Source organism: Carassius gibelio, chromosome B20, assembly GCF_023724105.1.
Source record: "Carassius gibelio isolate Cgi1373 ecotype wild population from Czech Republic chromosome B20, carGib1.2-hapl.c, whole genome shotgun sequence".
NCBI classification, from domain to species: Eukaryota; Metazoa; Chordata; class Actinopteri; order Cypriniformes; family Cyprinidae; genus Carassius; species Carassius gibelio.
The window spans coordinates 18,547,076-18,561,243 of NC_068415.1; the positions used below are offsets into that span (position 1 = coordinate 18,547,076).

Consider the following 14,168-nt stretch of genomic DNA (forward strand, 5'->3'; position numbering starts at 1 on the left):
AATGTGCTTCTACCTACATTTTTTGCAAAACTACAAAAATATATCTATAGGTATATAGGTATATGTCTCTGCACCTTACATCTGAAATGAAAACTAGTGGCATGTAAAACACAATTCCCCCCCCCCCCCCCTTTTCACACAAATATTATGAATACAGTGGCAGATTGTTGTTGAATAAAGACTTATTTCATTGCATTTCCTTGCACAATACTGTTTTTTGACCTTTTACCACAGTTTATGATTTGTAAACTAATTCTTTTTGACATTTTCAATTCAATTCAATTCAAGTTTATTTGTATAGCGCTTTTTACAATACGAATTGTTACAAATCAACTTTACAGAAAATAATGTTTCTACAATATTTAGTAGTAGCTTATGGTGGTGACTGTCAGTTTGTGCACGTTTGACAGGATTTTTTGAAAAAATTAATACAAGACGTAGTCAGCTAGACGATGAACATTATTAATATTATTAATTAATAATTGTTATATGATTCAGTCACACATGTAGCAATAATTGTTAGTTCTGTTTGTTGATTCAGGGTTAGCATCATCTGAGTTCCTCTGAGGGTCAGCATCATCTCCTCTCAGGTGTTCTGGATCCAGACTGGAGCTTGTGTAAATCCTAGTTACCACGGGATGTAAATCTTGTGGCAAAACATAGAAACAGATAGAGACATCATTAGCGCAGCTGCTGATCCAACAAACTAAAATTAGTTTAACCCAAGCTAATGAATAAAAATGCACCTTTGATCAGATGCAACTACACTCACAATTTAAGAGATACATTATTCAAATGCTTGGCGAAAGAGATGCGTTTTTAATCTAGATTTAAACAGAGAGAGTGTGTCTGAACCCCGAACATTATCAGGAAGGCTATTCCAGAGTTTGGGAGCCAAATGTGAGAAAGCTCTACCTCCTTTAGTGGACTTTGCTATAGGAACTACCAAAAGTCCAGCGTTTTGTGACCTTAGGGTGCTTGATGGGTTGTAGCGTGGTAGAAGGCTAGTTAGGTACGCAGGAGCTAAACCATTTAGGGCCTTATAGGTAAGTAATGATAATTTGTAACTGATACAGAACTTAATAGGCAGCCAGTCCAGAGACTGTAAAATTGGGGTAATATGATCATATTTTCTTGACCTGGTAAGGACTCTAGCTGCTGCATTTTGGGCTACCTGTAGCTTGTTTATTGACGAAGTAGGACAACCACCTAGAAGTGCATTACAATAGTCCAGTCTAGAGGTCATGAATGCATGAACTAGCTTTTCTGCATCAGAAACAGATAACATGTTTCGTAGCTTGCCAATGTTTCTAAGATGGAAGAATGCAGTTTTTGTAACATTGGAAATATGATTTTCAAAAGACAAATTGCTGTCTAATATGATAATATTTGCATCACATAATTGGCTCCATATGTATGGTTTTTCTTTCATAGTAAACTTGCTCGGTTGCACACCTGGTACAGCATTGCACTTGTGATGTGTAATGTTTGGGTACGAGTCCCGTGACACACGAGTCACAATAAAGAACTTGTAGTGAAATGAAAGAGTTGCAGTAGCTAAAATGTTATGGTTTCTTCCTCAAATGTGTTATATCTTACATCTGCTTTTGTTAACACTATCAGTTAGGTTTAGGATTGCGTTTAGAGAAGGCAACGTGTTATTTTCATATGCAATAGAGCATTAAGTATTTTGCGTCACATAATGGACATTTAATTTCTGGACTGCCTCAATAAGTTCAATAAACAATGTAATAAAAATGCTAGGGTTAAGTTCATCTGTTTGGGATAGATCCGAATGTGCTTTTAGAAAATTGTCATAAATTGATAAATCATCTGTCACCTCAGGCATGATTTCTCACATTGGAGGGAACTTTTCATAGTTCCTAGAACTATTAGAGGAAGTTAAAAAATTTTGCGTGTTTGCACCGCAGGAGCTACAAATGTATTTGGTTCTAGGAATTCAGTTTGGGGGAACTAATGGTGCTTTTCCATGCATGGTATGTGTAGAGGTGGAACCTCTGGATTGTTCTGATAGACCTTGGAAAACTGGTGACTCCGGTTAGAGAGTAAAGGGCTCAGAGAGTAACATCCAAGAAAGCTTTAATGAGTTGGGTTTTACAATCCACATTGGTGAGCATTAAGGTATACAATACAGGCAAAAGGCATTGGAGTCTGTATCTGCATGTATGTGTGGTCTGAAATAAAGAAATTGTGGAAATTAGTTATAAAGAATATTACAGTCTTTCCATTAACTTACTTAAAATGTTAAACACTTCCATTCTGAACAGATGCAGATAAACAATCATCAATGGTCTTAAATTTACTGACAAATTCACAACCATGATAGCACAGCATATCAAAACGATCTCAAAATAGCTAACAGATCAAGATTTATATGTAAAAATAACAACAACACATTGCAGCATGTGTCTGTGATACTAGCATGTTAGCTTCCCAACACAGATCAACAAATAACCGAATATTGTGCAAATATATGCTTACAAGATTAGTGTATCATCAACACAATAGCAGCAACATTATTAACATTCATGTTTCCGCTAGAGAATGCAACATAAACTTACTTTTCTGCATGAACGCACACAACTTTAAAGTTCGGTTGCTCACCGTGACCCAGCACTTGTAGTGTATATGCTCAGTGTCTTAAAGGGAAGGTATCAGTGTATAGGTATCAGTAAAATGGAACATATGCACCCTCTAGTGGTAAAAGATGTAACTGAAACTAAAGGAAAAGACTTTTCTACATTGCCGCCCCCAAATTTAGTATTTAATTTGTAATTAGTTAGGAAAGTCTCCGTGTTAGTTACTGTTTCCTTCCTCATCCTCCCACGATGGCAACTTAACTAACCGGGCAACAGGCCGTAGATAAGTGCGCCCTTTCACTTGCACTTCTGCAGTACGTATGCGATTATCTACTCCTGCAAATGTTTTAGCCACTCTGCCAATAGGCCACAAAGCTCGGGGCAACTGTGGATCAACTATCATAACGATCTGTCCAGTACTCAGATTGGCAGTGTCCTTTTGCCATTTCTGGCGGGGCTGAAGGCTTGGTAAGTAATGCCGGATAAAGTTTACCCAGAAGTGATCAGCTAGAATTTGGCTGTGTCGCCATCGTCTTTTCCCTAACAAATCACTAGAGGAGTAGATTGCTTGTGGGAGTGAGGCATCTCGACGACCCATCAGTAACAGATTCGGTGTAACAGGGTCTGGGTCGGCAACATCTGATGAAACGTAGCCGAGTGGCTTAGAGTTGAGAATTCCCTCAACCTCTACCAGCACTGTACGCAAGAGTGCTTCAGTCACTGTTTGATTGCCCAAGACTACCTGAAGAGCACTTTTCACTGACCGTATCTCTCGCTCCCAGGTTCCTCCAAAGTGTGGAGCCTGTGGGGGATTAAACTGGAAAGCAATTTCCTGGCTGGCTAGATGCTCCTTAAGTGGACCTTGTAACGATGTGAAGGCTTCCTGGAGTTCAGTGGCTCCTCCTCTGAAATTTGTGCCTCTATCAGCCAGTATCTCATATGGCTTACCACGACGTGATACAAATCTTCTTAATGCCATCAGGAAGGCATCCGTGTCCATGTTCTCCAAAAGATCAAGATGTATGCAACTTGTTGTCATACATTTGAATATGATACCCCAGCGCTTCTCTGTGCGTCTGCCTATCTTAATAGTGAAAGGGCCAAAACAGTCTATACCAGTAGACCAGAACGGTGGTTTGTACAGTCTTAGCCGTGCAGGGGGCAAGTCTGCCATTTTTGGAATTACAGGACTTGCTCTCCATTTTTGACAAGTCTCACAATTGTACTGGTGTTTCTTGATGGATTCTCTGCCACGCAGGATCCAGTACTTGCGTCTGATCTCACCTAAGACTCGTTCTGGACCTGGATGCAGAAGCTGGTTGTCATATTCTTTGATTAAGAGCATTGTAATCTGATGTTTAGGCTCTAATATTATGGGATGTATTGTGTCTGGATCTAGGCCCTCAGCTCGGCGGAGTCGTCCCCCGACTCTAATTAAGCCAAGTGTCTGATCATACTCGGCGGAAAGTGAAGCAAGACGACTCTGGGCCGATATGGATTTACCTTTAGTCAGCGCAGCAACCTCTTCTGGGAAGCTGTCCCTCTGAGCTTGTCTTAGTAGGTGTAGTTCAGCTGCTATGGTATCTGCTGCAGTCATGATAGCAGCCGCCCCGTGAAGGGACTGGTGAGTAGCCTTCAACAATTCCTTCCAACTCTTAATATTGGAGATGTCAGACTGAGACTTGACGAGACATGCATTTCCACAGAATAATAGTTTTTTCAGCTCATCATGGTCGTCAGGAGCTGCGAATTCAGGCAGTGATGGCCAAGAGCTAGGATGTTGATGGAGGAACTGTGGACCTTGACTCCAGCGCTGAGATTTGCTTAACTCTAACAAAGTCTTCCCCCTAGTCAGGTCATCCGCTGGGTTATCGGTGGTGTTGACATATCGCCAATTTGACTCCAAAGTCATGTCCTGGATTTCAGCGATGCGTGTCCCTACGAAGACTTTGTAGCGACAGGATTCTGATCTCAGCCAGCTTAAGACTGTCGTTGAATCAGTCCATAGGATAATATCGCTTGCAGGAATCGACAGCTCTTTACTGAGCAACTTTGCCAGCTGCGCTCCTGTGAGAGCTGCACAAAGCTCCAAACGGGGCATTGATATCTGTTTGCGGGGAGCCACTCTGGACCTTGCCATCACAAATGCTACATGGATCTGCTTTTGCTTATCTTGAGTGTGAAGGTAAGCGACCGATCCGTATGCCCGTTCAGAGGCATCACAGAAAATATGGATGGTCTTCTGTGTGCCCACTGTATCAGCGCATGGTGGTATGTATGCTCTTGGTATCTCAACAGTGTGCAAGTTGGCCAGTTCGGCTTCCCAGGCTTGCCACTGTACTAATAGACTTTCTGGGTGGATGAGGTCATCCCAACCAATCTTGAGCTTCCAGAGATCTTGAACCAGTATTTTTGCTTTGGTTGTAAAGGGTATAAGATACCCAAGTGGGTCATACTGTGTGGCCAGTACTTTATACACATTTCGTAATGTGGGTTCAGAGTAGTCAACAGGACGATGTTGATATCCAAGGTGGTCAGTGAGACAATTCCAACGAAGACCTAAAGCTGGCTCTTGTGGGTCTAAACTATGCTCAGAAAGCCACAATTCCGTACTGGCTGCTCTGGCTTCAACTGGAAGGTGCTGTACTACAGCAGGTACATTACTGGCCCACTGGCGGATTTCAAACCCACCAGAAGACAAATGCTCACGCATCCTGTCGATAAGGTTACGGGCCTTCTCTGGGGAATCAAGACTCTGCAAACAGTTATCAACATAGAATGCCTGTTCTACAGACCTTTGCACATCTTCATAGCCTTCACTATTGTCTTTCACATGTCTTTGTAGTGCATATGTGGCACAACAAGGACTGCAGGTAGTCCCAAATGGGAGAACCTGCCATTCAAAGACACTTGGCTCTTCATCCCTCTTCATGTCCCTCCAGAGGAAACGTAATAGTGAGCGATCCTCTGGCAAAAGTCTGATCTGGTGGAACATTGCTTTGATGTCTCCACTGATGGCCACTATGTGCTCACGGAACCGGAGTAAAACACCAAGAAGGGAAGGACCCAGGATGGGACCAGGAATAAGTTGATCATTCAGCGCTTGTCCATTGTACCGATATGAGCAATTGAAAACAAGCCTTGCTTTGTTATTGTGGTGGACTAAGTGATGAGGGAGGTACCATGTCTCAGCAGAGGAATCTACAATCTCAGGTGTCAATCTCTTTACATAGCCTGCAGTTTCCAGCTTCTGAATCTCTTGACAATAGGTCATGGCTTGTTCTGTGTCATTTACGATTTTTCGCTCTGTACTTCGAAGCAGTGAAAGGCAAGCGGATTTAGGTGCTTTCAGACAAGGACTGTCCTTGCATCTAAGGAGTGGTGTAGCATATCTCATTATGCCATTTATATTCAACCTAACAGTGCGCTTCTCAAGCAATTCAAGTGCTTGCTGATCAAACTTGGATCGGGTAGCTGCTTTCTCACTGATATAAGGCAAAGTGTCAATTTGCCACAGTTTCTCCACATGCGCTTGAAGATCAAAGTTGGTGGGTCCTACTGCAGTAAAAAAACACTGCTGCTCATCCGAAGGAAGATGAATCACACTGGCAGGACCTTGGAGTGTCCAACCAAGGGAAGTGCATATTGCCACCGGTCCCCCCGAAGGGCCAACTCGAACAGGCTGAGTAGGGATAAGCAAATGTGGAAAGTCAGAGCCAATGAGTAGCATAGGCCGCACTTTGTCAATTGCTGGGATTGGCAGTCCCTGTAGGTGCCTGTACTTCTTCACCAGTACTCTCACTGGGTAACTATGCTCGGAAAGACCCAGGTCATCAGCAGTGAATGCATGATTAATCTTGTATCTATGTTTCGGGTTGTCAGCTGGGGAAATTTCGAAAGACACAGATGCCCCTTTCAGGTGAACAACCTCATGCCGTACGGTTTTTAGAGAAAGTGTTTCTGGTTCTTTCTGTAGCTGGAGATAATGTACAGCAGTAGAAAGGAGGATAGTCCGCTCAGAACCATCGTCCAGCAAAGCATATGCCTCAAGTGAGTGTTCGGCATTATGCAAAAGTACTTTGACCACCTTTAACATGACCTGTTGAGGATGGTTAGGACGGTCAAGATAAATGGTGTTTGGAGAGGCACTAACCATAAGGATCTTGTTGGGTTCTTCTATGTTCACATCATGTAGCACTGTAAGATGCTGCTTTTGACATATTTTACAGGGTTTCTTGAGGGTACAAGCCTCAGGTTTGTGATTACGTCCACAGCGGTAACAGCTTTTGCCTTTAAGCCACTCTGCGATCTGGGTAGTTGTCAGTGACTTGAATTTTGAACACAAACTGAGATAGTGCTCTCGTGTGTCACAGTACGGACAATAAGGTTTAAACTTGTCTCTCGGCTTTGGTGGGAAGGTACAGTGAGACGGAGAGGTAAGGGGTGTTTTATCTGGACTACTACTGGTGTTGTAGTATACAGATGATGACTGACTCTGACTTCTCTTCCCTTTCCTGTGAGGATTCATCTGCTCTTGAAACATGTCAACAGCTCGGCTGGAGATGCGCTTTGCCTGTGATTTTAGCTGGAGCCATGCTGATAGGTCCAGAAGAGTGTATGTTTTGTCTGTTCCAGTTATAAGTATACCACGACTTAGACAATGTTCAACAAACCCATCACGGTAACTGGCAGGCAGTTTGGCTAAAAGTCTGTCTACGTGTGAGCCACATTTCAGTTCATAACCATTCTCACCTTCCAAAGAACGAAGCATGCCCACAAGACCATGTACTGAGAGCGCAAAGTCATCAAATGCCTCAGCATCTCCTACTCTGACTGGTGGAGAGTTCAATATAGCTCCAAGTTCACTCTGTACAAGCTGACGGGGTTGCCCATATTTGTCTTGGAGGGCTTGCAATGCCCTAGTGTAAGGGGTGGGGTCGTGCATGTAGGCTTGTGCTAATTTGTAGGCACTTGGTAGCTTTAGTCTGTCTAGCAGCACTTGATATTTGAACTGCTCTGTAAGATGAGCATGGCCACCCAGGAGACTATCTAGTGCCATTTTGAGTAGGGCAAATTCAGACTCCTTACCACGATCAAATTTAGGCAGAGCTGGTTTGGGTATACCATATGAGCTGGCAATCAACATGTCCATCATATTTACCGGGGTTTGTGGCTGTGAATGTGGCTGTACACACGGGACAGTGGGCGCTAATAATGGCTGTGGGCTAAACTGTAGTTGCCTAACAGGCTGTTGAAACTGACCTGTTGGAGGATGAGGTTGAGTGTCTGCTGGAACTAAAAAGGTAGGTTGTTGGGCATAACTGGTCCGTGCTGAATCTTGAGACATATTTGGTTTAGCTGAAAATGTAAGGTTGGCACCTGACTGACCTAGACTATAAGTTTGTCTCTCAAAAGACAAGGATGGCTGCACCGTTGTAGGAGGGTAAACATCTGCAGTCTGCAATTTTACCACTTGGGGTAACACGTTTGGCAATGCTACAGGATAGATAGGAGAAGGAACAACTGTTAAGGGTTCTGCATGTAATGATTTGGATGTACAGAGAGATGTGATGTGCTCAGGAACAGAATGTGAAGTTGTGTACTTAGTAGTTACAGGATCACTCTGATGTATGTGAGGTGTAGAGTGCTGTGTATTATCAGATAACTGATGTGGTGTGTGGTGAGCAACCTCTACCTTCTGTGAACAAAGTTTATCAGTCTGTACCTGCCCTGAGTCAAGTTCACGTCTGGTTTGTGGAACCGTTGCTGCATTTTCAGTCTCTGATTCTTGAAGAAGTGAGGCAATGAGACGTGCTTCCTCCAGCTCCATCTCCTTCTGCTTAATGCGGCGCTGCCTTTCGAGCTGTTTGGTGATCAGTTCTTTGGTCTTATGTGCTGCACGAGCCTCCTCATCTAAGTGGCGACTTCTCCTTTGCTGCTCTCTGAGTAAATCTTCTTTCTCAAATAGTGCTAGGCGTGCTTGTTGATCCAGAAACTCGCACTGCTCTTCAGCTTTGCTCTCCTCCACCATCTGTCTCTGCATCTCCGCAAGCTCCATACTCTTCAGTTTCTCCTCTACAATAGCTGCCTGTATCTCTGTCAGTTGTGAAGCTGTGGTCCGGCTGGATCTGACACTTCTGCTGGACTTTGTTCTGGATTGGCTGTGACGTGAACTCGCAGATGAAGGTGCTGAAGGTGTTCTGCAAGGCACAGGCTCTTCGTCTGATCGTGCAGTGGGAATGGTAGCCACTGGCGTCATACTACTTGCATCTGCACTGGAATCTGGAATGTGGCTTGGTTCATACCCAACATCATAATCACTTAAGTAGGCTGGTGGATGTCTCTCCCGCTTAGTACGAGGCCGCACAACTGGGCTGCTTATCTCATTCTCTGACTGCATGTTGTCTTCAAGGTTACTACCATCCGGCTCGAAGGACCATTTGTAGAGGTGGAACCTCTGGATTGTTCTGATAGACCTTGGCAAACTGGTGACTCCGGTTAGAGAGTAAAGGGCTCAGAGAGTAACATCCAAGAAAGCTTTAATGAGTTGGGTTTTACAATCCACATTGGTGAGCATTAAGGTATACAATACAGGCAAAAGGCATTGGAGTCTGTATCTGCATGTATGTGTGGTCTGAAATAAAGAAATTGTGGAAATTAGTTATAAAGAATATTACAGTCTTTCCATTAACTTACTTAAAATGTTAAACACTTCCATTCTGAACAGATGCAGATAAACAATCATCAATGGTCTTAAATTTACTGACAAATTCACAACCATGATAGCACAGCATATCAAAACGATCTCAAAATAGCTAACAGATCAAGATTTATATGTAAAAATAACAACAACACATTGCAGCATGTGTCTGTGATACTAGCATGTTAGCTTCCCAACACAGATCAACAAATAACCGAATATTGTGCAAATATATGCTTACAAGATTAGTGTATCATCAACACAATAACAGCAACATTATTAACATTCATGTTTCCGCTAGAGAATGCAACATAAACTTACTTTTCTGCATGAACGCACACAACTTTAAAGTTCGGTTGCTCACCGTGACCCAGCACTTGTAGTGTATATGCTCAGTGTCTTAAAGGGAAGGTATCAGTGTATAGGTATCAGTAAAATGGAACATATGCACCCTCTAGTGGTAAAAGATGTAACTGAAACTAAAGGAAAAGACTTTTCTACAGTATGACTCGGGTCTGCACGGCTCAGTAGGGTACGGTACGGCATGAATCGGCTCGGTTTGTGAAAAGTGCCATAAATTAGCTCCTACTTCAAAGTAGGGTCTAAAACAGTTCTATAGGTACTACTAGTGATGTAGTGTACGCTGATTGGCCAAATGCATACAAAACACCAGCTAAAATGCAATTTTTAAAAAGCTGTGCAAAAATATTAACACCACGAACATGGAAAACAGCGATAACGGCATTTACCAGTTGTCTACAGCATTTTGTTCTTTTTTAAGCTTTGACAATAACACTTCAAGCTGTCATAGGAAATTGACACAAATTTGCACGCACACAGCAGTGAACACACACCCGGAGCAGTTGGGTGTTCAGTGCCTTGCTCAAGTGCACCTCAGTCGTGGTATTGAAGGTGGAGAGAGCACTCTACATTCGCTCCCACCCACAATTCCTGCTGGCCCGAGACTCAAAATCATAACCTTTGGATTACGAATCCGAATCTCTAACCATTAGGCCACGACTTCCCCATGTTGTTAATAAACACCGTTCATAAAGTTGTGGCTGTCGGTTGCTTCAGAGTTCCTGCTCCCGGTGCGAATGCATCCAGTAAGATGTCCCGAGAGGGAAATTGCTGGCTTGTTCCTAGAACTACGACATGTAAAAGCTCCTTATGTCAAACAGAATGTCTCATGCTGTCTAACTGGGTGATTTGTGACTAGAATAAGCTGCAATGTGGAACAGACTTTTTGCTTACAGTCAAAAGTGTGGCTACACAGTACACAGGTCTACTGACAGCCACACAATCAAAAAGCTTATCATCCTCTAGACACTCATTGTGATTAACATTTTTGTAATTTTGGTGTCTATTCATAATTTGTGTGCCCTTACTTTCTGACTGTTGAATTGTGGCAGCTCATTGTATACCTCTCACTGCTTCGGTCTATTAGGAGCAGAACTTATAACCCAGGGTCTCATCAGGATATGAATGATTACTGCTGGCTCATCATCTAAGATACCTCTTAATAAACTAGTCCAGGTGATTGTGAATTATTGTGTCTGAACACAAGATGATGATATTTCTCAGCGGCTCAATTGTTTCTGGATCAGCTGCTGGAGAGGTGATGGGTCTCCTCATTGTCAGCACTTTCACGGTGTGGAGAGAGATAGAGAGAGAGAGAGAGAGACAGGAGGACCATCTGACAGAACAGCATTCTTCCTGATTGACACTCACCCAGAGAACTTTATTTCAATCTGACGTCTTTCGAATCACCTAATCTCTGAGACATATTAGCTCTGGTCCAAACTCTAGTGAGCTGCCTGCCTACGCACCATGTTAGACTTGGAAAAGACGGAAAGACTATTCCAAACAGAAGGCTGTAAAACTGTGCTTGCTTATAAACTACGTTGTTTTGTCCAAATTCCAAGGCAGCACCGCATGTAAACTTCATGGTTAGGCAGTCCACTGGAGGGCGATATTACAAGGATGCTCTTGGCAATAGTAGATGTGACTCACGATATCAGCAGAAATAATGTTAGGAAGGCAGAAATGGCGAGATTTTATAGATGTATGCACCATTTGAAACAATAAAACTTAAAAGCTGTTTGTTGCTCTAAATACTTTATTAAAGTAACATTTCAATTTAGTTATACTTTCTATTGGTTCAATTATTGTTTGGTTTAAGAATTTTCTAAATTTTTTTGCTTGTATACAGAAGTTTGAGTCTGAAAGATTTAAGTCTCTTACACTTACCAAGGTTGCATTTCAATAATATCTCTTTATTATAAGTGTTGAATTATATATTGTTGAATTATATATATATATATATATATATATATATATATATATATATATATATATATTATAATAAGTGTTGAATTATATATAAATATATATATATATATATATATATATATATATATATATATATTTTTTTTTTTTTTTTTGGTGGAATTGTTTTTCTTTATTATTTGATGAAAAGAAAGTTCAAAAGGAGAACATTTATTTGATTTGTAAACATTTATTTTTTATTTTTTTGGTAATTAGTACAATTTTTACTGTCAATTTCGATCAATTCAATCCATCCTTGCTGAATAAAAGTATTAATTTATTTTTAGAAAAGATCTCAAACATTGTATATCTGGAGGAGCTAGACTTACTTTTGGGCACTTTTTTTGGACAAAAATTTTTACTTAAAATTTCCTAAAACGAGTCAATCACAAGATAAGATGACTGGTTGTCTGAAAAGAAGGTGAACTGATGAACTTTAATAACAACATAAGAGATACACAAAACATGCTTGTAACTGTATTATTGTATTATTTACTCAGATACTGTGTTGTGTAATAATGACATTGTATTCTGATTCTGTATTAATTCTCTCATTGTATTCGCATATCGATTGACTCAGAAGGACAATAGATTAGTCTGGTGACCTCCATCCATACTGACTGAATGCCCTCAACCTCACGAGTCCTCTGATATCTGAAGTACGGTTGTGTATGTGTGAGTTTTTTGAGGGGGCCGATCTGGAGAGAGTATTAGACTCATATCTGCAGCAGTGAGAGCGATGCCTTCCAGCAAGTGCTGTTTGAAAGGAAAGAGAGCAGCAGTTTATGTTACTGAATGCTTGTGTTGTTCTCTGCAGTACCATATTGCTTTCACTCCGTCCCATTCCCTTGATTTTAGCCCTGTTATTCGCTCCATCTCGCCCTGATGAAGAGCACTGGTTGGCTGAAGGGTATCTAGTCCGGCCAGGCTCATAGGCTCGGAGCCAAAGAAGAAGTGGGCGGTCTCAGGAAGAGAGTTAAATATTCATGAGTCAGAGGGAATAGAGAGAAAAGCAGATAAGATAACAGATATGCAGAAGTGGAATGGGTTTTCCAAAGCTTAAATGTCAAACAGATACTTGCAGATACCTTCTGTCATTTCCTCTGCTAGTCAATGGTGTTTTGACGAATGATAGCAAAAATAGATTTGTTGTTGTTTTGAACACATGGGAATTTGTAGGCACAGCAGGATTCGATTTTCGATTCAGTGAGTCAAGATCCGATTCCTCATGGTTCTTGATGCATCTCAGTGTCTGAGTGCTGTTGTTGACTCATTGTCATGATGCAAGTGTGGTTCTTTAGACGTGACGCAGCGTGTGATGTGTTTGGTAATGACCTCAGCAGACGCCGTGGCAGCTCATACTCCGCAGACTCAGAGGAAGGTCACCGGATAGATGCTGAACGTAATCTACCTCAGCTGAGGCCATTGGTGGGAATGAATAATATACATGTTCTCAAGGGCTTGTTGTGTTGCTTTATTTACTAAGACCTGTAGTTGACCTTCAGGAGTTTTATAGTGCAGTCTGAATTCTGCTTAACAAATTGTAATGCCATTTTACTCAAATAAACATAAACATCTGATTGAGTTTGCTTGTGCTATTATCATTGGCTATCAGTCTTGTATTGCAATTTTTCAATATGTATTGTTGCAGTTTTTTTTATTTTTTTATTATTCAATAGCAACAGTTCTTACTCATATTTGGTACATGGCATGTGTTCATTTTGCATCCTGTGTACATAAAACACAATGTTATGGAATTGCGACTTTTGTATGTGAACTTTGTCTTTATTCTTCATTATTGTAAATCAGATTTTATACGAAACAGATCAAAATGAATTGTTTTTAAATTAAATTCATATTTTTATTTCGGCAAGGATGCATTAAAGTGACCAAAAGTGAGGGTAAAGGCATTCGTAATGTTTCAAAAGATTTCTATGTAATAAATGCTGTTCTACTGTACTTTAAATTCACCAAAGAATCCTGAAAAAAATTGTATCATGTTTTCCATAAAAATATGAAGCAGCACAACTGCTTGGTAATGATAAGAAATGGTTCTTGAGCAGCAAATTTAGCATATTAAAATTCTTAGGATTCTTTGGTCATCCTCATTTTTTTTTTTTACTTTTTATTCATCAAAGAGTTGAAGAAAAAAAGATCACAGTTTCCAAAAACACTAAAGCAGCACAACAGTTTCCAGTGACACTGAAGACCACACACACACACACACACACACACACACACACACACATACACAACAGATACTTTATAAAGCTGCTGCCTGGGCTAATTCCTGTACAATAATCTTCTCCCTCCGCACACTTATCAGAAAGTCCATCCTCACTGAGATTCACAATAAGAGTGAGGAAAAGTCTCCCACCTCCCAGCACTTCATCCTCTTAAAAATTAACATATGCAATTACATAATTACTGGGCTTTAAAAATAGCAGGCCACTCTTTTGAATAAATCTGAGCTCATCCATATTAGATTAAACCATGCACTATTGCTAGAGAACTTTACTAGGGATGCTTAGAAAATGGAA

General features: G+C 41.1%; 2 protein-coding genes across 2 annotated transcripts in view; one reads left to right on the forward strand and one right to left on the reverse strand.

Annotated features, from left to right (window-relative positions):
• The window catches only part of LOC127984580 (leucine-rich repeat-containing protein 52-like), a 49,468-nt gene that overhangs the window by 11,941 nt on the left and 23,359 nt on the right, over window positions 1-14,168 (forward strand). The window lies entirely within an intron of this gene.
• LOC127984578 (uncharacterized) lies at window positions 2,009-5,954 on the reverse strand. The gene is made up of 2 exons (XM_052587285.1): window positions 2,583-5,954; window positions 2,009-2,195 (listed from the first exon to the last, which is right to left on the reverse strand). Exon 1 carries the CDS (start codon window positions 5,872-5,874, stop codon window positions 2,818-2,820), a length of 3,057 nt encoding a protein of 1,018 aa, XP_052443245.1. The 5' UTR covers window positions 5,875-5,954; the 3' UTR covers window positions 2,009-2,195; window positions 2,583-2,817.

What these genes read in the sequence shown, in the direction of transcription:
- LOC127984578 (XM_052587285.1), bottom strand. Translation starts at nt 5,874, where the DNA reads ATGACCTATTGTCAAGAGATTCAGAAGCTGGAAACTGCAGGCTATGTA.